The sequence below is a fragment of the Rhinoderma darwinii genome, chromosome 6 (genome assembly GCF_050947455.1).
Source record: "Rhinoderma darwinii isolate aRhiDar2 chromosome 6, aRhiDar2.hap1, whole genome shotgun sequence".
Classification (NCBI taxonomy): domain Eukaryota; kingdom Metazoa; phylum Chordata; class Amphibia; order Anura; family Rhinodermatidae; genus Rhinoderma; species Rhinoderma darwinii.
Window position 1 is genome coordinate 50,932,373 of NC_134692.1, and position 23,093 is coordinate 50,955,465.

Below are 23,093 nucleotides of genomic sequence, written 5' to 3' on the forward strand. Positions count from 1 at the left end.
CTTACATGGGTGGAAACTACATCACAGGAAGAAGAAATATCACTATCACACAGCCCTTAAAAAAAAAGAAACTGAAAAAACGCAGCTAAAATCCGCAGTAAAAACCACATGAAATGGTGCGGATTTTCCACAGCGCAATGTCTGCTAATTGATGCCGAAATTTTCAGCAGCAAATCCGTTACGTCTGGACAAGCCCTTATTCGTAAGCTGTTTCTGTTATTGCAGCTCAGTCCCACTTAAGTGAATGGGGCGGAGCAGCAATACCAGCGATGGACAAGAGTGGCGCTGTTCCTGGAAAAATAGCTAATCTCTAAAATTATTTCCTGTTTTTATAACCAAATAAATGCAATTTAAAATAGTTTCTTAGAAAAGAAATGATCTGAAAATACAAGATCGAGTTCTAATTGCACTATTCCATCTCCAACTTTACGTCTTATTTCTTGTTTATCATTATGCTACCGCTTGAATTTGCTTTAGAAGCCTCTGGTGAGGAAAGGGAAAGTAAAATCGGTATCTGTGAAGAAAAAAAACAGCATGGAAAATCCTACCGGTTCCCAATTAGTGAGTAATAAAGGATATGTGAATGTAGTGGTGAAAAGTCGGTGTTATAATGTCAGGATCTGCATTATCAACCTGACGCCACTCAAGCATTGACATTACACCTTTCCGCTCCTGCATATTCTAATGTCACCACCTTGTGCTTGATTGATGCAAAGAATAACACTGATTATTCTTTATAAACTATGAGTGTAGTTTTATAAGGTTTCCCTGTGATAAGTGTCACTGGTTAAATATATTTTATTTCTCATTTTCTGAATGAAGCCATGATGAAAGTATTATTACTTATCACATAGTTTTTCATATCGGAAAGTTCAGCATAGGCATCGGTTCAGGAATTACATGGTGTATTCATTTTTTCCATGCACTGCATTGTTATTCTATATACTCTAAATACCATGTCTTGCCAAGTATTTCAATAAAACATGTAATAATTGGATTCCCTGATAATAGTCCACAGGATATTATTGTGGACAATGACTTTAAGTCCAGAGCTACATCTAAAAATTTTGTATCGCTACAGATTGATTTTAAGTCTTGAGTGACATCTGCAGTCCACAAGATTACCTGCCACTCAATGTATTCATCTGGACTGCAGCTGTAGCTCAAGAGTTGGGGCATGGCCAGACGTGGCGGAATTGCTCTGGAATTCGGCTGCGGACAGTCCGCTGCGGTAATCTGCAGCGGACATATTCTCCGTTGGTTTACACACCTTTTTAGTTAGGTTCGTGCTGACGTTGGTGAAAATTCTGCTGCGGACCATAGGCTGCTGTGCGGAATTTGGTGTCTGCAGCATACACTGGCTGTTGCGGACGTGTAGCGGACTTGTTGCGGAATTTCTCCATTGACTTCAATGGAGTTTCAAAATTCCGCAATAAAATCCGCAGATGTGATGTGTGTTGCGTTGCGTATTGGTTTTACAAACATTATATTTCTTCGTTCTGGCTGGACCTATGTGTTTCGAGGACTATAGCCAGACTGAGATTAATGTTTTAAAAGACAGCAGGAAGTACTCTTCACCTGAATACGCAACGGCTAATCCGCATCAATTTACTGCACATTTTAGGCAAAGCCGCAACAGAATCTGCAACGCAGATTATGTGCAGTACTGATGCGGACAGTGTCGGCAGAAATACGCCACGTCTGGCCATGCCCTTAAAATCAATCAGTAGCGCCACAAAATGTCTAGGTTTAGCCCTAGCCTATGACCTTGTGCACACGACCGTAAGAATTTTTACTGTCCGCAAATACGGATTCGACGGCTACAGATACACATCCGTAGCCACCCGCAATTGCGGAAGTGCCCTTAGACTTCTTTGGGCAAGCATGTACCGCAATTGCGGACAAGAATAGGACATGTTCTATGTTTTGCGGATCATTTTTATGGTCCGGACACACATCTGTAAATATACATGTGCATGGGGCCTAAGGGTTTATTCACAAACAGAATTTTTCTGGCAATTTCAACAGCATCAAAAAGCCTTCAAAAAACACTAGCCTTATTGAAATATAACATGCATTTTTTTTTATGGCGTCTTAGCTTCGTTTTTGTTGCCATTTTTCATTTAGTTTTAATTTGTACAAGCTTTTTTCTGGTGTTTTTGAAGTCCTATACAAAAGCCCTTTGGGAAAAATCCTTGAAAAAACACTATACCCAGAGTAAGAAAAAAAGCCACTGACCACAAAAGTGCCACAAAAATGCCTCAAACCAGACCGCAGTTGTGTGTAGTGAATTTTATATTTCACTACAAACTCAAATGTAACAACTGCACGCACTAAAAAATGCAGAAAAAAACGGCATTAAAAATGCCATTAGAAACGCCACCAAAAACGAAGCTAAACGCTGTGTGTAAATCCACCCTAATTGGAGTCCTGGCCCCATATTCTCCTAAACCTAACTGCTGTCTTGACTTTGTGTGACCAATAGACATGTTAAAGGGTAACTAACCGTTCAACTAACTTCTGAGATGTCATAGTGACATGTCAGAAGTTTTGATTGGTGGGGGTCGGAGCACTGAGAGCCCCACCAATCGCTAAAACAAAGCGAGACGTGCTCGTGTGAGCGCTGAGCCGCGTAGTATCTGTTCGGCTTTTTCCGGAAAGAGGATGTAGAGGAGTACGGGCTCATAGACTTTTTATTCAGTCCATACTCCGATAGATTGATTACTGCGGAGTAGGATTTAGGGAGTCCCCAGGAGTTCATCCAGCCGGAATATAGAGAAGGGGGTTTAGAGGTGTAACAACAATTCACTATAAATTATTCAGTGTCCGCTTTCTTATAGTAGAAGGTATTCATATTCTTATAGCTGCTGTATAACAACCATTATTCCCTAGGACCGGATAGGGAAATATTGTTCTTACTAGTGTGGTTTAATAGTGGTTATTATAAATCAGCTATGGCATGATTTATTAAAACATGAAAAACAAAGTCATTCTAAAAAAAAAACAACATGAAATAGATTATATGTCAGATACAAATGTATAGCAAATTATATGGTATTTGTATTTTTACTGTAAATTGTATCAATATTAGACGTCAATGGCCCATATTTGTTAAGCAGTGTTTGCCAGGTTTTGCATATGGTGATGTGCTTTATTTCAGCGGTAAAAGTGGGCATGGTCTCAAAAGGAGAAATAGTTCAGGCAACATAGCGCATATTTTAGTGCAAATCTACACAGGCGTAGATTTCCTTTGCTCAATATCAGACTGTTAAAAATGCACCTAACTTATTAAGAGGCATACACCTTTTAAGAAATTTGGTGACACATACACCTTTTAAGAAAGAGACTCCAACTTTAGCCAATGTCTAAGGTAAAATTAAATTTATTAAAGGGGTTGACCAGTCCCTAAACTGGACAACCCCTTTAACATGCTGTGACACATTTATAACTGCATTTGCCTTCTTTGATAAATATTTTGCAACAAACATCAGTGCCGTTACCTTCACACTCGCTAAAATGACTGCAATTTTTCTATGCCAGGGTCTGCGCGAAACAGAGATGCGACTTTTTTTTTTAATCTCATTTGCGACTTTTAAAAAGTCACATTTCATATATGTGTCAAAACATTGGCCAAGCAGTAAGCGACGTCCACTTTCTCTCGACTTTTACAAACTAGCGTGTACGGCGTATATAGTACTAATTTCTTAATAATCTACTGCAAGGGTTAATGTATGCCTACGAATATACACCCTTAAATTCCACCTTTCTCATCTCAAAGGCTTTCTGCGGCAGCTGAGGTGTGTATTATTTAATTTCTGCACCATTGTCTCCACATACCGTATCTTGCAATATTAGCTTACATAGACATAGAAAATGTACTTGAGTTTTGAAAATAAAATGGTGCCACCCAAACCTCATGTGGCAGATGTCACCTAAAAGCAGCCAATCTTTTTCTTTACTATGGATCTGCCTGTCCTTTATGTACTCCACTGCATGCTACTATGGGTATTCTTTCATCAGGATGCAATAGTCATACAGATATTATTTACATACAAATCAGTGAAAAATGTCCAATGAAGTGTATTATATATGTAAAACAAATTGGATCTTCATGCAAACGCATTTTAATGATTGTTGTGCAGTTAATATGACAATATGATAATGTGCTATTAGACATATGAGAATTAATATGATAATGAAAGGATCACACTGAGATCAAAATTCCAATTACTAGTTTATTATCAGTAACTTTATGGTACAGTACCTACACTTAATGAAACATATCCCTAAACTATTTCCGGCCTCTTACAATAATTTGCTAATTCTGTGTTAATCCCATATACAGTAGTCTGCTCACATCATGCTGAATAATATAATGAACAGAGTAATATATTGTCTCGCTATTGTAAAATAACATTGACAACATTGATTTCTTCGACTTCCCTGATTCAATTTGCAATTACGGTGCAATGAAAAAGTATTCCCAATTTGTTCTATTTTTTCATATTTGACAATCTTAAATGTTTCAGATCATCAAACTGATTTTAATATTAGACAAAGATAATCCAAGTAAACACAAAATGCGGTTTTTAAATGATGATTGAATTTATTGAAGGAAAAATGGTCTTCATTCCTACCTAGTACTATTTGAAAAATGTATTGCCCTAAATCAACCAGTTAACCATATTCAATTGACAATCGGGTTAATATCACTAGCTGCACTACAGCATTATTACTGTCAGACCTGTTGAAGCTAAACATCACTTAAATAAGATGTCTGGCCATGTGAAGACGGCGAGAAGGACTCAAAAAGTAACACCTGATGCCAAGTTCTACAGAGATTCAAATACAGATGCAATGGGTTGCAAAGTCATTGCTAAGGCTCCGGGATTCCAGCGAACCACAGAGAGAGTCATTATCCACAAATGAAGAAAAATTGGAATAGTGGTTGAACTTTCCTGGAGTGGCCGATCTACCAAAATTTAACCAAGATTGAATCGACGTCTATCTAAAAAACTGCAAGCCCCTCTTGCCTCAGTTAAGGTCAATGTATATGATTCTACATTAAGAAAGAGACTGGGCAAAAAACACATCCATGGGAGAGTTGCAAAGCCCTGCGCCAAAAAGAACACAAAGGCTTGTCTCAAATTTGCCAAAAAACATCTAGATAACCCCAAGACTTTTGGGAAAATAATCTGTGGACTGATGAGTCAAAGGTGTCATTTTTTAAAGGACATGTGTCTCATTATATCTGGCATAAAGCTAACACTGCATTTCACCATAAGAACATCATAGAAACAGTTAAACATGGTGGTGGTTGTGTGATAGTCCGGAGCGGCTTTGCTTCTGCAGGACCTGGACAACTTGTCGTAATTGATGGAACCATTAATTCTGCTCTCTATCAATAAATCCTGAAGGAGAACGTTTGCCCGTCAAGTCCCGAGCCAAAGCTCAAGCACAGTTGGGTTATGTAGCAGGACAATAATTTGAAGCACACAAGCAAGTCCAACTCTGAATGGCTCAAAAGAAACAAAATTAAAGTTTGGAGGTCCCAATGTACCCGAAGTAAAACAATTCTGCAATGAAGAGGGGGCCAAAATTCGCCCACAGCAATGTAAAAGACTTATCGCAAGTTATTCAAAATGTTTGATTGCAGTTGTTACTGCCAGTGGTGGCACAAACAGTTATTAGGTTTAGGGGGGTCGAAAACTTCACGTGTGTTCTCTTTATCTTATATTAAAATTTGTTCGATGACAAATTAGCGAAAAGAGAAGAAATCTGATGAGGGGCAAATACTTTTTCAAAGCACCATATACATTAATATCTATTAGCCCAAATATCGTACTCACTTTCAGAGCAAGTCTGTTGCTTTATGCAAATTTGCCATCTAAATAAACCGGGTCTATGTAATAACACTCAGATCACTTGTATATCTGCGATATTAATCGTTTAATTGTTATCTCAAAGTCTCTTAGAACCATCACAATTGCTCAAAGAATTTCAAGATTTATCCATTAATTTCACCTCTTGCTTTATGCTCTGACATAAAATATTCTCCTACTTTAGATTTTCTGCAGAAAATACTAAGCAACCCATGCATTTTGCTGCTTCCCTAACACCGGATTTTATCGCTGGGCTTGTGAGAAGTTTAATGAACATAATCCAACATTAGGTTCCATTATTATGCATTAACATAGACCTCTACAGAGAAAGTATGTAACCCAGTAAGGAGCAGCTAATTACTTTAGGATTAACATGTAATATCGAGTTATACATCCTAACCCCATACAATTCAATTGCTCTTATGTTTCCTATAGTTTTATTTCTACACATACATTTTCAGGCTATTAGATAGATGTATAATTATGCTACAGTCATTACATGGGTGTTTTCAGTTGTTGTTTACAGTCGGGGTCACCTGCAAAGTACTTATCCTAAAAGGTGAAGAAATAAAATTGTAAGCTAATGGAGCTGAATATGAGAACCGTTCGCACACTATGTATTTATTCACATGGAAAAATGGTATAGAAATAGGAAACACAAAGTACTAATAAGAAAAAACGACTCTGTTCATACGATAATTGGGGCATACAGTTGAGGTAAACTTTTTCATTTTTTACCCTAGATGCTTGTATGCACAAATATATGCAATAAATGTATGTGATTGTATGCCAATATAGTTGCACACATCTGCCTTTGACTTTCATTGTAAAAACCCAAAAATATATACCTGTATACAAGAACAAACGAGGTGTAGGAGCTGCACCGTAGCGTAGAAATATGGGTGCTATCCTCAGGGGAATCTTGATATAAGTCCCCAAACAAGTTCATGTATATTGGGTGAATAAATTTGGGATTTTTCTGTACCACTGGAGTGCTGCCTCTTCTTTTGGATTGTGGTTATACCTGTATACGATGTTTTTCATATATTTGGCCCAAAACAACCTATGGGTACACCACAGGAAATGTTTAGATACTGTTTTTGCTAATTAAACTTATCCTTCTGACATAACCCATAAACATGGTGTGAATAGAGTCTTAAAAAAGGTTGTCTGCTTTGGTCAATCCCTTTAAATTAGAATAGGAGCCCTCGAAATAAGCTAATCACAGGGTGATCCGCTGATGGGACCCCCAATGATCAGCTGTTATCTTTTGGGTAACATAGCTGCAAGTATTTAATTGTCCTGCAGCGCCACCACAGGGTAAATTAAGCGCTACACAGTTCCCATTGAAATCTTAATACAATAAGAATGCCCTAATAGGTTGAAAACGGTTTTCTAAACAGAACAGTACAAGGCTTTATGTAGTGATTTACAAAAAGTCCCTGTGTAGCCCAGGCCTAACTGTCTGACATATATATATATATATATATATATATATACATATATATATATATACATATATATATATATATACATATACATAATGTGTTTGTATTTACCAATCAATCATAACATTAAAACCACTGCGATTTGATGTTTTGGAAGCAGAAAAAATGGAACGCATAGAGATCTAAGCGACTTTGACAAGGATTGAATTTTGATAGCTAGACGACTGGTTCAGAGCATCTCCAAAATTGAAGGTCTTGTGGTGTGTTCCTGGTATGCAGTGGTTAGTACCAACAGTACCAAAATTGGCAGGAAGAACAGGTCATGGGCACCCAAGCCTTATTGATGCACGTGAGGAGCGAAGGCTAGTCCATCTGGTCCAATCCCAGAGAAGACCTACTGTAGCACAAATTGTTAAAAATGTTAATGTTGGATATGATAGAAAGGTGTCAGAACACAGAGTACATCACAGCTTGCTACATTCGGGACTGCGTAGCCGCAGACTGGCCATAGTCACCATACTAGCCCCTCTCCACCGCCAAAAGTGTCTAAAATTGACACCTGAGCATTAGAACTGGACCATGGAGCAATGGAACAAGGTGGCCTGGCCTGATGAATCACGTTTTTGTTTTGTACAATATGTGGATGCTTGGGTGCGTGTGCGTCACCTACCTAGAGAAGACATTGCACCAGGATGCACTATGAGAGGGAAACAAAAAAGCAGAGGCAGTGTGATGCTCTGGGCAACGTTCTTCTGGGAATCCTTGTGTCCCGACATACATGTAGATTTTACATTGATACTTACCACCTACCTTAATATTGTGGCAGACCAAGTACACCCCTTCAACGCAACTGTATTCCCTAATGGCAGTGGCCTCTTTCTTTTTTTTAATGCGCCCTGCCACACTGCAAAAAATGTTCAGGAATGGCTTGAAGAACATGACAAAGATTCAAGGTGTTGACTTGGCCTCCAAATTGCCCAGACCTTAATCCGCTTGAGCAACTGTGGGATGTGTTTGAATAGCAAGTCTGATCGATGGAGGCCCCACCACTCAACTTACAGGACTTAAAGGATTTGCTGCTAACGCCTTAGTGCCTGATATCACAGGACCCCTTCAGAGGTCTTATGGAGCCGATGGGTCAGAGCTGTTTTGGTAGAACGAGGGGGCATACACAATATTAGGCAGGTGGCTTTAATGTTATGGCTTATCGGTGTGCATGTGTATATATATATATATATATATATATATATATATATATATATATATTCCTGTACGTTAAATTACTTAATTTTTAATAGTGTTATTTCGCTGTAATTCTTTGCAGTTTCTTTGGCATATTTTTGCCTTGACTGGCACAGCTGAATGTAAGCATGATGTTTATGTTGTGTGTGAGCTATTCTAGGGAACTCATTAACATCAAGGGAGCTTTCCTCTTTCAAGCACATACATTTCCTCTTTGTTAATTCAGAAACATCCTGACAAGTGTGCTGATTATTTCGAAATTTAGGAAGAAGTATTTTTATACTCCTGAACTCATCACCTGACTCATCATTTCGACTTTTCCCAATGTGATGACAAAGACCTAGCAATCTGAACTGTTGAACATGTTTTTTATGATGTTATTATAGGCTTAACACATTACAACTTATCAGAGTTGTCAGCTAATTCCTTTCCATTGAAAATGTGCCAAGGTATAGAAGCATTTTAACCCATACCTACTAATCAGCAGCTATCTTTTGAGGACTATATTCACTAACATCATCAAAATGTTTTCAGGTAAATCTAGGTGAGTGTAAAACATCACGCATATGGCCCATAGCAGTCTACCATCACTATGCTAAAAAGCCATACAACACAGATTGGTAATACAGATACAGCCATTCACATAGGACGTTCTATATAGAAACAATGGAACAGTTGGGGTGAAGATATTTTTTATTTAAAAATATTTTGGTTCATGTATCAACGCAGTTACACCATTTACTGCATCTGGCATTATTGCATAAAAAAAAATGCAGTTCATCATTAACACCATATGTTTGAACGTCCCTTACCACTTTTACCAGCACAAACAACTTTTTAATTTATGTTGGCAAAGAGGGGGCATGACGTTCCAGTCACACAAGTGCAACTGATGTACTAAATGTTCTATACCACTTTTCTTCTTATGGAGTGTTGTTAAGTAGCTATATTCTTCAGCGTAGATGTTCGGGAATACAGTCCTCACTAGTCTGCCTTCCAGACTAGTCCACGACTCTGCCGGTCACCAATCCTTATAAATAACCCTTATATTATATTTAGCAACAGGAATTGTGTTATTTAGCAGCATCTATTACTCCACCTATGCTGCCAAAGAAAACTGCCAAAGAAAACGATCAATACCAGGATAATGAAAATTATGTTGGACTACTACAGCATTAACAAGCCATGGCACTATAAGTACCAGTGCATTTGTTAAAGATACTGCATACCATCTGTGGCATCACAAGTCCTAGTGCACTGGTAAGAGATACGGCGCATGTGCCATACAAATTCACCGGCCAGTAGGGACAGAACCACAAGTGGTAAGTAATTTCTGTGGCGTTCGACCGCAGTGACTTTGCAACTGCAAATTTACATAAGGGCCTGCTGGGGGTAGTAAGTGCAAACTGTATACCATTTATGAAAGCACCCCAGCTATCTTAGAATAGACTGTGTTAAACCTATCGCTCATAGTATCTTAAAATTGGATATTTTCATAAGCATATTATGCGCATTGCAACATCTATTGATGAACTTCCGTGAAAAACGTCTGGTTGCTACAATATTTCATAGCGTCTACCACGGACCTATTGGCAACAGGTTTGTAAACACGGACTACACCCATCTGAAGTGGTCTTAAGGGTCTATTCACAAGTTACAGTTGAGGTGCAGTTAAAACCTCATTGGTTTTCACTGTGATTTAGTGGGTTTTTCAGTGCGGTTTCTTATTGCTATTATTGCTATCATGTATATCATTTTTGATGTCCTGCACCGCTAGACTTGTCTAATATTGTTTCCTTCCAGTATGATTCTCAGTTATTTATTGTTTGTTGGCTTTGAAATGAGTTTCTTATTTTATTCTCCCCAACATCCCTCTTCGTATAGTTCATCATGTTTGAAATTCACCTCCCTGTGTCTTTATTTTTATCTCTCAAGGCAGATAATTCCCTAGTAGCACATCAGACGAGCCTTCAGGGAAGATATAGTTGTAAAGAAAATCACGTTTACTCATATTCATGACTGCTGCCTGGTACTGTAACATGACCTTTGTGACATTGATGCAATCTATATTACCAATTATAATAACTTATTAAATTGCTCAGCCTGGTAAACCTGAATCTTTTCTGCTATTGCGTGGTATTTCCAAATGCATTGTGGGTAATCATCGGCACATAGTGACTGCTTATATTCCGTTGTTCTACAGTTTGCTTTGTCATTATTACATTTGGACATGAAGAGACATGAATTTGTAAATAAAAAAAAGTATCAATCAACTCACAATTTCCAATGAAAATATAAAAAATGGCGATAAATTAGCAATTAGTATTTAAAGCCAGAACAGTAACCAAAGTTTAGGGAGTTTGGCATTTTTTTTTTCTATTTTGTTGAAGCAACCAGATTTGCAAAGTGTGTCTGCCATTTTTACAAAATTGACAACAGGAAGTGCTGCCATGTTTTACTGTTTTGTTGAGCTACCATGTTTGCAAAGTGATTAAAGGAAGTTCGTCCATATTGGTTGTCAATATTAAATTATCCTCTCACTTTCTCAGCATTTTAAGTCAATAGTGAAGTGACAAAGTAACAACGCTTACTAACCGCTGCTGGGAAGCTATTGTGAAAGTGACAACCAATCCAGACAATACTTCTTCTCTGGGCAGAGTTTTAGAGAAGCGATAACTTTCTGTTCAAAGGAAAGGGCTAATTCCTTCATGCAAAAAGTCTAGTGCACCATTTTTTTGTAACTACAAATGCCATGTTCAGACTTGGCAGAATTTTTCCGCTGCAAATGTTTGGTGCAGATTCGGGGGATTATGCAACAAATCTGCAACAACATTTGCATATTTGACAGGTAATTCAGACGTTGCGGATATCACAGCGGACTTGCCACAGATTTAGTTTTTTTTTATTGCAATGGCTGAAATCCGCAGTGAAATTCCGCTTCTTCTCCGCAACGTCATGAGCATGCTGCAGAGGGAAAATTCTGCACCGCAGCCTAATTTCCGCACAGTTATTTTCCGCAACGACTGAACTAAGTTTCCTAAAAATGTATAGAAACAAATGTAAAAAACTACGACGCTGCAGAATTCCACTGCGGACTGTCCGCAGCGGAATTCAACAGCAATTCCGCTACGTCTGAATGTGCCCAAATACTTCAAAAAGATTTACTGTTGTGATTTGGTAATAGAACAAAGTACCCACTGGAGATAAACATACAGCCATTTAAACAACCAAGCCATAAATCTACAAATAGCTTCCCTAGTTCCCTAGTTATAATGTGCCACAGAATAGCTTGGCCCCATATAAATGGAGGCCAATTTTTTATATATATATATATATATATATATATATATATATATTAGTCATAAATGTAGCAGGTAAAGGGAAGGTATAATAATGTAAGTTTTCTAGTTCAAAATCCATAAGTGAGGCCCCATGCACACGACAGTAAAAATGCCCATAATTAAGGCCCGTAATTACGGACCCATCGACTTCTATTGGCCACGGATACCTTCCTGTTTGATTACGGGAAGGTGCCCGGGCCGTTGAAAAATATAGAACTTGTCCTATTTCAGGCTGTAATTACGGCACGGGCAGGCCCATAGACGTTTATGGGGCTCCCGTAATTACGGGTGGCTACGTGTGTGCACCCGTAATTACGGGCGCGTTGCTAGGCGACGTCAGGAGTCACAGGTTGCTGAAAGAGTTAAACGATCAGTGCTGGATTGAGAGAAGTGGCTGCACTGATCGGCAGTAACTCTTTCAGCACCCTGGACAGTGACTACCGCTGGACAGTGAGTACCATGCGCGGCGCTCACAATATAGATTTCTAATGTTTCCTTCAAACACCCGCAAAAAAAAAAAAAGTTAATACTTACCTAGAACTCCCTGCTTCTTCCTCCAGTCCGGCCTCCTGAGATGACGTTTCATCCCATGTGACCGCTGCAGCCAATCACAGGCTGCAGCGGTCACATGGACTGCCGCATCATCCAGGGAGGTCGGACTGGATGTTAAAAGAGGGACGCGTCACCAAAACAACAGCCAGGGTACGTATGAACTTATTTTTCTTGCTATTGCTGCGTTCCACTGCGGAAACTCTGCCCAAAAGGGCTGCCCCTTCTCTCTATCCAGCACTGATAGAGAGAAGAGGCTGCCGATCAGAGCTGGATAGAGAGAAGAGGCTGGCGATCAGTGCTGGATAGAGAGAAGGGGCTGACCCTTCTCTCTATCCAGCACTGATCAGCAGCCTCTTCTCTCTATCAGTGCTGGATAGAGAGAAGGAGCTGCCGATTAGTGCAGTGCATTATAGCAGAGAAAATGGGTTAGTAAATATGGGTGGAATACGGGTGACAAAGGACCCGTATTTATGCCAGTATTTACGGGAGGGAAAAAAATACGGTCGTGTGCATGGGGCCTAATAAGCTAAGTACATTAGTGTCATAAGGTGACATAAAAAACACTTATCAGACTCTGCAAATTGTTCTTCCAAATAGAATCAGTTCACACTGGTAAGGAGTACACAACGTTCTCGGCTTCATTATCAACTGGTGTACATAAATTTAACCCCCTCCCCTGGCAAGAGGGGTTTTCTAACCTCACGAGGGTAAGCACACTATAAACTTTTTGAATACTGAAATAGTTATTCTGGTCTGAAGTTGTTTGGTGACTTGTAATATGACGCAATATAAAGTTAACATCTCCTCTGTAGGAATACAAGTCAGTAGACATTTCTAACGAGTTATAATTATAGATATTAATGGTCTGTGAGAAGTGTAATGCTCTCCTTCTGTTAGAAACTTGTATGTAAAGTACAGTGCAGTGTCAGGGTATTGCGGTAAATTGGGCATATTACATGAACATCTATATTTTAGCGTATCTATATTTATAAACCTCTTTCCTCCGCAGCCATTTTTTGTTTTTTCATTTTCGCTTTTTCCTTCCCACCTTCTAAAATCCATAACTTGTTTTTTGTGGTACCAGTTGTAGTTTTTCACGGCACCATTTATTGTACCAGATAATGTACTGGGAAACTCTCTAAAATTTCTTGTGGGGTGGAATGGGAAAAAAATTGTGATTTCTCTATTGTTTTTTGGGTTTTGTTTTTCTGGCTTTCACTGTGCAGTAAAAACGACATGTTAACTTTATTCTGCGGGTCGATACCAGTTCTGTTCATTTTTTTTATAAAGCTTTTGAAGGAAAATGAAAAAATATTTTTTTGAACGTTAAAAATTTTATTCAACTGTATGTTACTATTTTTATTAGTCCCCCTTGGGGACTTGAACACGCAATCGTTGGATCACTTACATGATATACTGCAATACTAATGTATTAGGGCCTTTAGCTTAAATACTTACCTTAATTAAAAAAATGTTATGCTATTCATATTTCACTTTATATAACGTTATAGATTTATACAACAGGTTGTAATGGTTATGGTGATAACAAATATTTGTATATTATTTGGTGTTTTTAACTGCTATATAATAAAATGTATTAAATGTAAAAAATATTGTGTGTGTGTGTGGGGTTCTTTTCGTTTTTTTCACTGTTCTTTTTAATTCATTTTTCTTAATTTATGTTTTAATCCCATAATTGGATTTTTAACAATTATTGTTTTACTTAATAATGTGCTTGCATAAATTCATACAACTGCCTGTGTAGTATGCTCTAACAACAGGCATCATAGACAGACAGCAAAAGGGTCATTCAATGGATCTTGAGCTGTCACAGAGCATACCTGTGTTGAAATCAAAGGGGAATCCCCCTTTGCTTTTTCCTCTTCTATGCTGTGATCAGCTTAGATCACGGCATACAAGGGCTTAAATAACCGAGATCAGAGGTTTCTCTTATCTGTGTCATTAGAGTTGGACAGCAACTGTGTATTAGAACGCCATAATAGTATGGAGAAGGCCCTTTGAAAACTCTTGCCTCCAACGTACTATTACAGCGTGGGTTCCTTAAGAGGTTGAAAAAATATATATGGTATACATTTTTTTAAAATATTTTCTCATATAGCTGTATTGACTATGCCTTTAAAAACATGTTAAAGGGGTTGTCCAGGCAGGGGGTAGTTTTTCATACTGATGACCTATCCTGTGGTTAGGTCATCAGTATGAAGAACTGCCCCGAACCTGGATAAACCCTATAATATTTCTTGCATGCGTCTGGCTTATGATTGTCTATGGTTAGGTTAAACATATACGTCAGAAGAATTCCTCCGTGGTATATAGAGTGATGTAAATCTAGCCAAACAGAATGTTAGGGCAGGGCTGTATGCAATCCAAAATAGACAAGGCTGGTAGTCAGGTGCTGTATTCCCGATTAATAGTGTCTTAGAAGACTTAGATGACATCATCCATAACATAAGTTGTCATGTTATTACTGCATGTTTATGGCCTGATGAAGACGCATGTCCTGCGTCGAAACGCGTAGCCCTCTATTAAATTCCTTTATGTCCAGCAGCGCCTATATATTGGTCCTAATTTTGTATTATTTATTGCATCATCCATAAGATGATTATCTTTTTCCAGTGTAAGGAGATTTGTGATTCAACATTTTATGGAGTAAAAATATGCTGCGATTATATAATATACTTTGAAATGTAAAATTTTCTTCCATAGAGTTTATTAACTATTTTATTATGATTATATAATAGATTGTCATTTACAATTTATTTCCTCGTAGTGTATTAACTCCCTTCTTCTATCCGGCTTTCCAATGTATTTGCTTAAAATTATAATTGTCAAAAGCAACATAAAAAATTCTGAATGTGTCTGAGAATTCTATAGACTGTTATGAGTCATTCTTCGAACATTTCCAGACTCAATAACATGCAGCAAGGATATGTCTACGGGTCTTAGGAATGAATATGTTTAATTTAGAAGTTGAAAAGCAATGGTCAAGACTCATTTTGAAGGTTAGGCATGACAGGCTTTGAAACTTATCCCCATTTGTGTCTCATAGTTCATGTCTAATGGTGGTTTTGCTGTGTTTGAGAAAATGGGTTCTGAGAGATATAGTAATCCATTTTCTGCCCAGTTATCTGAATATCTTTATTTCTAATTTTGTGAGAAGCTTCAGGAATGACCTGTTGTACTTTATCATCCATAGAACGTGTTCGGTGAGAAGCCCACAATCCCGGAATACAAGGTTGCTGCAATTCAGAAGTCGCGCTTCATTCTACTGCACTATGGCACTTTTAAGGCAGGCTGGGACTGGCTCATCCTTTTGGCCACCTTCTATGTTGCTGTGACGGTTCCTTACAATGTCTGCTTCGCCATCACTCGAGATGACAGTAATTCATCACGTAGCCCTCCAAGTGTTAGCGACATCTTTGTTGAGATCCTTTTCATGCTAGGTATGATACTATTTTAGACCATTTTTCCGATTTCTAGCATTGACATTAGGCCTGGTTTGCATTGGCAAAATATGGAAATAAATTTTAAAGAATAAGACATGGCAAGCAGGATGGAGGCTACTAAAACGTCTCACTGTTTTATAATGAAGTATTCTATTTTGCAAATCTAGCTAAAGTTATTAGTTCCCATTGTTGTACAGAAGATGTAGGTAACATTGGAAAATATCTTAAAAGGTTTACCCATCCTCATGTAAAAAATTAATTCATTGTTGTAAAAAGAAAAAAGTTATATCACTATCTACTTAGATTTGTTTTATTTGTTGCCATTTTCAAAACCACTGCTTGCTATCAGTGAATGGAAACATCAATTGTTTACGTTAAAAGGCAATCCCATCCTGGTGTGGCTCTTTCTTGCAATATATTCATTTAGATAACAGTTATGAACATAAAGTCAGGACAGCAAAGAAATGAGTACAGACGAACCTGATACATTATTGCGAACCCTCAGCTACTTGAGCATGATTTTCGAGCCTCTGAATGTAAATGAGAATGTCTCCATTCACTGTTAGCAAACAAAGATCTTGAAAATTGCAAGGAATTGAAACACAAAGTATATTATTGTATATTATGAAGCATTCTAATGTACTTTATTTTTCAATTCCTCATTGTTTTTAAAATCTCTGCTTCCTGTTGGTGAATGTAAATATTCTTTTTTACAGCTGACACACTGCTCTAATGGCCAGGACCAGTTTTGCGCTGTTCCTGGCTGTTTAAAAAGTTAAATGTCGCGATCAATAGCGACCGCGCCATTTAAACCATTAGAAGGAGGTACAGCCCTCTGACAGCCCAACGCCCGCAGCAACGTGATCGGGGGATGCTGATGGTTATCATGGCAGCATGGGGGCCTAGTAAAGGCCCCCAGGTCTGCCTTCTGACTGCCTTCTGTCTGCCTCTGCTGAGCCATGCCTCCGGCAGGGTTTAGCAGAAGCCTGTAAAAATGACTATACACTGTAATACATTTGTATTGCAGTGTACTGTACCAACGATCTAACAATCGCTGGTTCAAGTCCCCTAGGGGGACTAAAAAAATGTGTCAAAAAAGTTAAATAAATTTTTCTGGAGTGTAAAAAAAATATTTAAATATTAAAAGCTCAAAAAAAGCCCCCTTTTGACATTTTTTCCCAAGCACAATGTAAACAAAATAAAAAATAAACAAAATTGGTATCACCACATCCGTAAAAGTCCGAACTATTACAATATAACATTATTTAATTTGCATGGTGAACAGCGTAAAAAAATAAAATAAAATTAAAACACCCAAATCGCTGTTTTTTGGTCATCTTAGCGCTAAAAAAATAATAAATAAAAACTGATCAAAAAATCGTATATACACAAATGGTACCAATAAAAACTACAGCTCATCCTGCAAAAAATAAGCGCCCACGCCACTCAATCAACGATACAATAAAAAAGTTACGGCTCTCAGAATCTGGTGAAACAGAACATTATTTTTTTTTTTAACAAATAGGTTTTTCTTTGTAAAAGATATAAAATATAAAAAAAAACTATATAAATTTGGTATCACCGTAATCGTATTGAGATACAGAATAAAGTTAAGTTGTCATTTTTACCCCATAGTGAAAGCCGTAATAACAAAACCCCAAAAACAATGGAGGAATTTAGTTTTTTACCAATTCCACCCCACAAAGATTTTTTTTCCGTTTCCCAGTACATTATATGGTACTTTAAATGGTGCCAGTAGAAACTACAACTCCTCCCGCGAAAAATAAGCCCTTATATCACGCTATTGACGAAAAAATAGGCGGGGAGTGAAAAACTAAAATGTAAAAACGATGGGTCGCTAAGGGGTTAATGATCTCTTTCTATTGCTTTCACAAAGACACATGAGGCTCCATACTATGGAACTGTAGATACTCTGTGTGCAGCTATATGGTGCCCACTTGAAACAATGCTTCTGGGGGAGAATAGCTCTGTAATACGATGTCCGATGGACCTATATTCCATATTCCCATTCTTCTATGAGCGCCATATTGCGACTCTGTACAACTCGAGTGTGCATGAGCCCTAGATCGAAGCTTTAAATTCACAGTGCAATGTACTGTAAGAGACACTTGGCTGCCATAATGTCTTTCATTCTACTGAGTAAAATGTTAGATTGTGCAAAATGTGAAGCATCCTTGTGCCGATACTGGAAACCATGCTTTTGGCAGTCCTTGAAAATACATGTACAGGTTTTGCATATTCTTCCAACAACTGTCTTAATATATCACATCCAACAGCTTGCTTGGATGTTCATCAATTCGTGGGCATAAATGCTGGCCTGCTCATTCCATTCTATTTTGTAAAAACAAACAGCATTATCATTTATTAAATATCTGTTGCATGAGCGTTCTGGAACCCTATTGAGCTGTCCTTTTAGCTTGTCAGTTTAAGAACTTAGTGAGTCGCGGGTAGACGCTCATTCACAAAAGATGCTGTATCTAAATATTTAAGTGAGCTGTGGAACCAATGTCCTGGGGAGGCAAATGTATTGAAGATTTTCCTGTATTATTCACAGACGAGCTAATGGTAGAGCCTGTGCTTCATTTCCAGACATCTTGTTAATTATTTACTAGGGCGAATCACATTTTTAGAAATCAGTGGGAGGAAGAAACTGACTTTGGCTTAAGAAAAAGTGTCACATATATAATGGCACATGGATAAAATCGAAGGAAATGTCTTCTGAGGTATAGAACTGGCTCCTATTGATGGATAGTCTGGTCTGTACTATTAGGACGATGATTGCTGGAGGAGAACGGGCACAGGCAAGAAGAAATGGGGGCAGAGTTTTAACCCATCTCTATCAGCACAAATATTATAGGAAGAGTTCATTTAAAAAAAAATAGAAATTAAATTAATTGAGCTAATGTATTTCTCTAGATCATGACATCTATTCTGTTTTTTTCACAGATATTCTTTTAAATTTCCGAACAACGTATGTTAGCAAATCTGGTCAGGTCGTGTATGACTCTCGATGTATTTGTGTGCACTATGCAACCACATGGTTCTTCGTGGACCTCATTGCTGCCCTTCCCTTCGACCTGCTCTATGCATTTAGTGTTAATGTGGTAAGTGGACATATTTATTCTTGCTAACTTCTATAAACCGCATTCCGAGAGTATTACTTACTCTTGCTTTCTCATGTTAGCTTGGATTGCAAATATAGACCCACAATCCAATGACATAGCAAAAGTCTAAGGGTATGTTCACACGCACTAATTACGGACATAATTCGGGCGTTTTTGCCCCGAATTACGTCCGAAAATAGCGCCTCAATAGCGTTGACAAACATCTGCCCATTGAAAGCAATGGGCAGACATTTGTCTGTTCACACGAGGCGTATATTTACGCGCCGCTGTCAAATGACGGCACGTAAATAGACGCCCGCGTCAAAGAAGTGACCTGTCACTTCTTTGGCCGTAATTGGAGCCGTTATTCATTGACTCCAATGAATAGCAGCGCCAAATACGTCCGTAATGGACGCGGCGTTCAAGCGCCTGCACATGCCGGTACGGCTGAAATTACGGGGATGTTTTCAGGCTGAAACATCCCCGTAATTTCAGCCGTTACGGACGCCCTCGTGTGAACATACCCTAATGGTGTAATTGGTTAAATTTAAAAAGGCTGTCCAGGATTAGAAAAAAGGTGTACTTTATTATCACATACAGTGCCACTCCTGTCTACAGGCTATATCTGGTATTGCAGCTCAACCCCATTTACCTGAATGGGCATGAGCTGCAATGTCAGACACAGCCTATGGACAGAAGTGGTGCTGTGTCTGGAAAAAAAAAGCAGACTTTTGTTTCTAGTCCTGATCAATCCTTCTAACATCCAGTTACTTTACAATTTAAATATTTCAAATTTCAGCTTCTTCTATGATTCACCAAAGACAAAATGTTACACTTTCATACACCCTTCAGCCATAACATTAAAACCGCCCGCCTAATATTATGTAGGTCCTCCTTGTGCCACCAAAACAGCTCTGACCTTCCGAGGCATGGACTCCTGAAGACCTGTGATTGAGTCTTGCAGAATCTGACACCAAAACATTAACAACAGTTCCTTTAAGTCATGTAAATTGCGAGGTGAGGCCTCCATAAAGCGGACTTGTTTTTCTAGCACATCCCACAAATGCTCGATTAGATTGGGATCTGGGGACTTTGGAGGGCAAGTGAACACCTTGAACTCTTTGTTCCTCAAACCATCCAAACCAACAATTTTTGCAGTGTGGCATGGTGCGTTATCCTGCTGAAAGAGGCCTCTACCATTAGGGAATACTATTGCCATCAAGGGATGTACTTGGTCTGGAACAATGTTTAGATAGGTGGTATATGTAATTTAATATCCACATGTATGCCAGGACCCAGCGTTTCCCAGCACAACATTGCCCAAAGCATCACACTGCCTCCACTTGCCTTCTTCCTATAGGGCATGCTGGTGCCCTCTCTTCCCCAGGTAAGCCGTCCACATGATACAAAAGAAAACGTGATTCATCACACCAGGCCACTTACTTCCATTGCTCCATAGTCCAGTTCTGATGCTCATGTGACCATTGTAGGCGCTTTCGGCGGTGGGCAGGGGTCAACATGGGCACTCTGACCAGTCTGTGGCTACGCAGTCACAAACACAGCAAGTGGCAATGCACTGTGTGTTCTGACACTTTTCTATCATAGCCAGCAGTAACTTTTTCATAGCACTTCTGTAGCTTTTTCTGTAGGATAGACCAGACCAGCAAGCCCTTACTCCCTATGGGCAACAATGAGCTTTGGGCGCCCATGAATCTGTCCCCAGTTCACCAGTTGTTCTTCCCTGGACCATTTTAGTAGGTACCAACAACTGCATACCGGAGACAACCCACAAGACAAGCAACAGTATTTTGGAAATGCTCTGACCCAGTCCTCTATCAATCCTAATTTAGTCTTTGCTAAAGTCGAACAGATCCTTACGCATGGCAATTTTTTTCTGCTTCCAACATATCAACTTCAACATCTGACTGCTAACTTCCTGCTTAATATATCCCATCCCTTGACAGGTACCATTGTAACAAAATAATGAATGCTATTCACTACACGTGTCAGTTGTTTTAATGTTATGGCTGAATGGCATATGCCAACATTTGTACGGTAGATTCTCTCAAAGTTCGATGACGCAATCTGCAATAATTGGTACAACCCTATAATACACACTGGTTGTATTAAGTTTCTTTATACTTTTTTGATGTTTGTCACCATTTTTCTCTTGTGTTTGTTTCTCAGTATTTTGGAGTTCATCTCCTGAAGACAGTGCGTCTACTACGGCTTCTTCGCTTGCTGCAAAAGTTGGATCGTTATTCCCAGTACAGTGCAGTTGTATTGACCCTTCTTATGTCTATGTTTGCATTACTTGCCCATTGGATGGCCTGTGTTTGGTACTTTATTGGGCAGAAGGAGATTGAAGTCAATGACATTGGTAAGTGGTACCAATAAACATTAGCAATTTAAAAGCCAAATACTACTTTTTCTTACACAATTTTGTGATCCAACCGCATTTTTTCCAACTAATAGGATCATTAGTATTGTCAGCGGTCTTATGATATTAACCACTGACATATCCAGTAACAATGAATAGGCTTTAGACCTCAAGAAGACCTAAAGCTGTGGACTTCAGAATTGACTTATGATAATGTTTGAGATGGAAACTAAAAGTATTAGTTGTATGACTCTAATGCTACTACAATATTTGAGAGAGCAAGCAGCGTAAGTACAAATTTGGAAGCAGCAGTTGTCATATTCCAAATTTTCAATATTCTTTCAACATTGCAATATAGACATGTCTTAATAAACACCAACCATAATGACAGAAATAGTCTTATTACAGGCAGTAATAAGTCAAATTCTTATATGCTTTTGCAATGGGGCAAAGTACATTAGCACAGGAAAGCAAATGACTAGTTCTGTGAATTACATGATCATAATGTTCACAGGGCTATCAATTCTTTCACTTTTTTGGTCGCTCACGACCTATATTAGTGTGATAATATATTTATGCAATTTTTTTTAATATATATATATATATATAATCCTAAACTGATTCATGACGTCTGGGTAAAATATCCTCCAAGATCCTGCTGCCCAGTATGAAGTCAATAACCGTTTGAGTTTTATGGCCCAGCTTTGCAATGACTTGAAAGTAGAACAAAGTCACAAATTAGAAAGAGTTGGGTAAAAAGGCCAGAGATATATTTTAATGGCTAAGATAATCCTGCTCCCTAATAGCAGAACGGCTATCACTGCTGCTCACACAGCTGCACAGTGTTTGCAATTACGCCAAAATCAGCTTCAAACAGCTGAAAAAAGCCGAGCCTGTTATCTTTGAAGGTTCTCGCGGAGGGCACATCGGGAAGCTTACAGAATGCAAATATGTGAATTCCCATATTGTCACTAACTGGATACTGAACGTTCTGCCTGGCCGTGATGTTAGCAGCGGTGGAACTGGTACAGTACTGTTTAGTGTATTGTTGGGCTTTCAAAGGCCAGTTGCATGTTCCCAATGATTATGACATTTTCATGTTAATTTCTATTATAACTCTCAGAGAACCCATACATTCTTGTCACTTTCGGGAACATGATGTTACCTTGGTTGGGAAATGGCAAACATCTTTATAACTGTAATCATTGTCTCTTATTCCATAACAAGAAATGAGCAAAAGTTTGCTTCACCGGCCTTTCAACAACTGGCAAATTTTCTACTATGGAGCCATGCATGTTGCATAAAAGGCAGTTGATCCATATTGCAGTCTATATAAGTGACAAGTACAGCTCTGTTACAGGAGATTCACCTGTCCAGGGAAGCAAATTTTCGTAGCTGCGCTCATCTCTATCTATAACACTAAAGTTCATCTGCATCATTGACATTCGTCAAGAACAGCGATGTAAATCCAGCCATGCACATACCAATTTGGGACAAGAACTGGCCATGTATGGGGAAATATCAAGTGTCAATGACAATCAGAAAATCTCTTTGTGCAATAATGAGTGCTCCTAACATGCTGTGACACAATCCTTCTCTCATATAAAAGTCAAGAATCTGGACCTTTGTTGCAGCACCACATGCAAGACCATTGGTAAA

At 38.5% G+C, this 23,093-nt stretch overlaps 1 protein-coding gene across 2 annotated transcripts in view; it reads left to right on the forward strand.

Moving 5' to 3' along the window:
• Nucleotides 1-23,093, forward strand: part of LOC142655484 (voltage-gated delayed rectifier potassium channel KCNH8-like) — a 421,759-nt gene that overhangs the window by 328,050 nt on the left and 70,616 nt on the right. For both annotated transcript variants that reach the window (XM_075829713.1, XM_075829714.1), the window contains exons 5-7: nucleotides 15,680-15,926; nucleotides 18,897-19,054; nucleotides 21,242-21,434. In XM_075829713.1, the coding sequence (XP_075685828.1) occupies nucleotides 15,680-15,926; nucleotides 18,897-19,054; nucleotides 21,242-21,434 (598 nt within the window). The remainder of the gene's footprint in view (nucleotides 1-15,679; nucleotides 15,927-18,896; nucleotides 19,055-21,241; nucleotides 21,435-23,093) is intronic.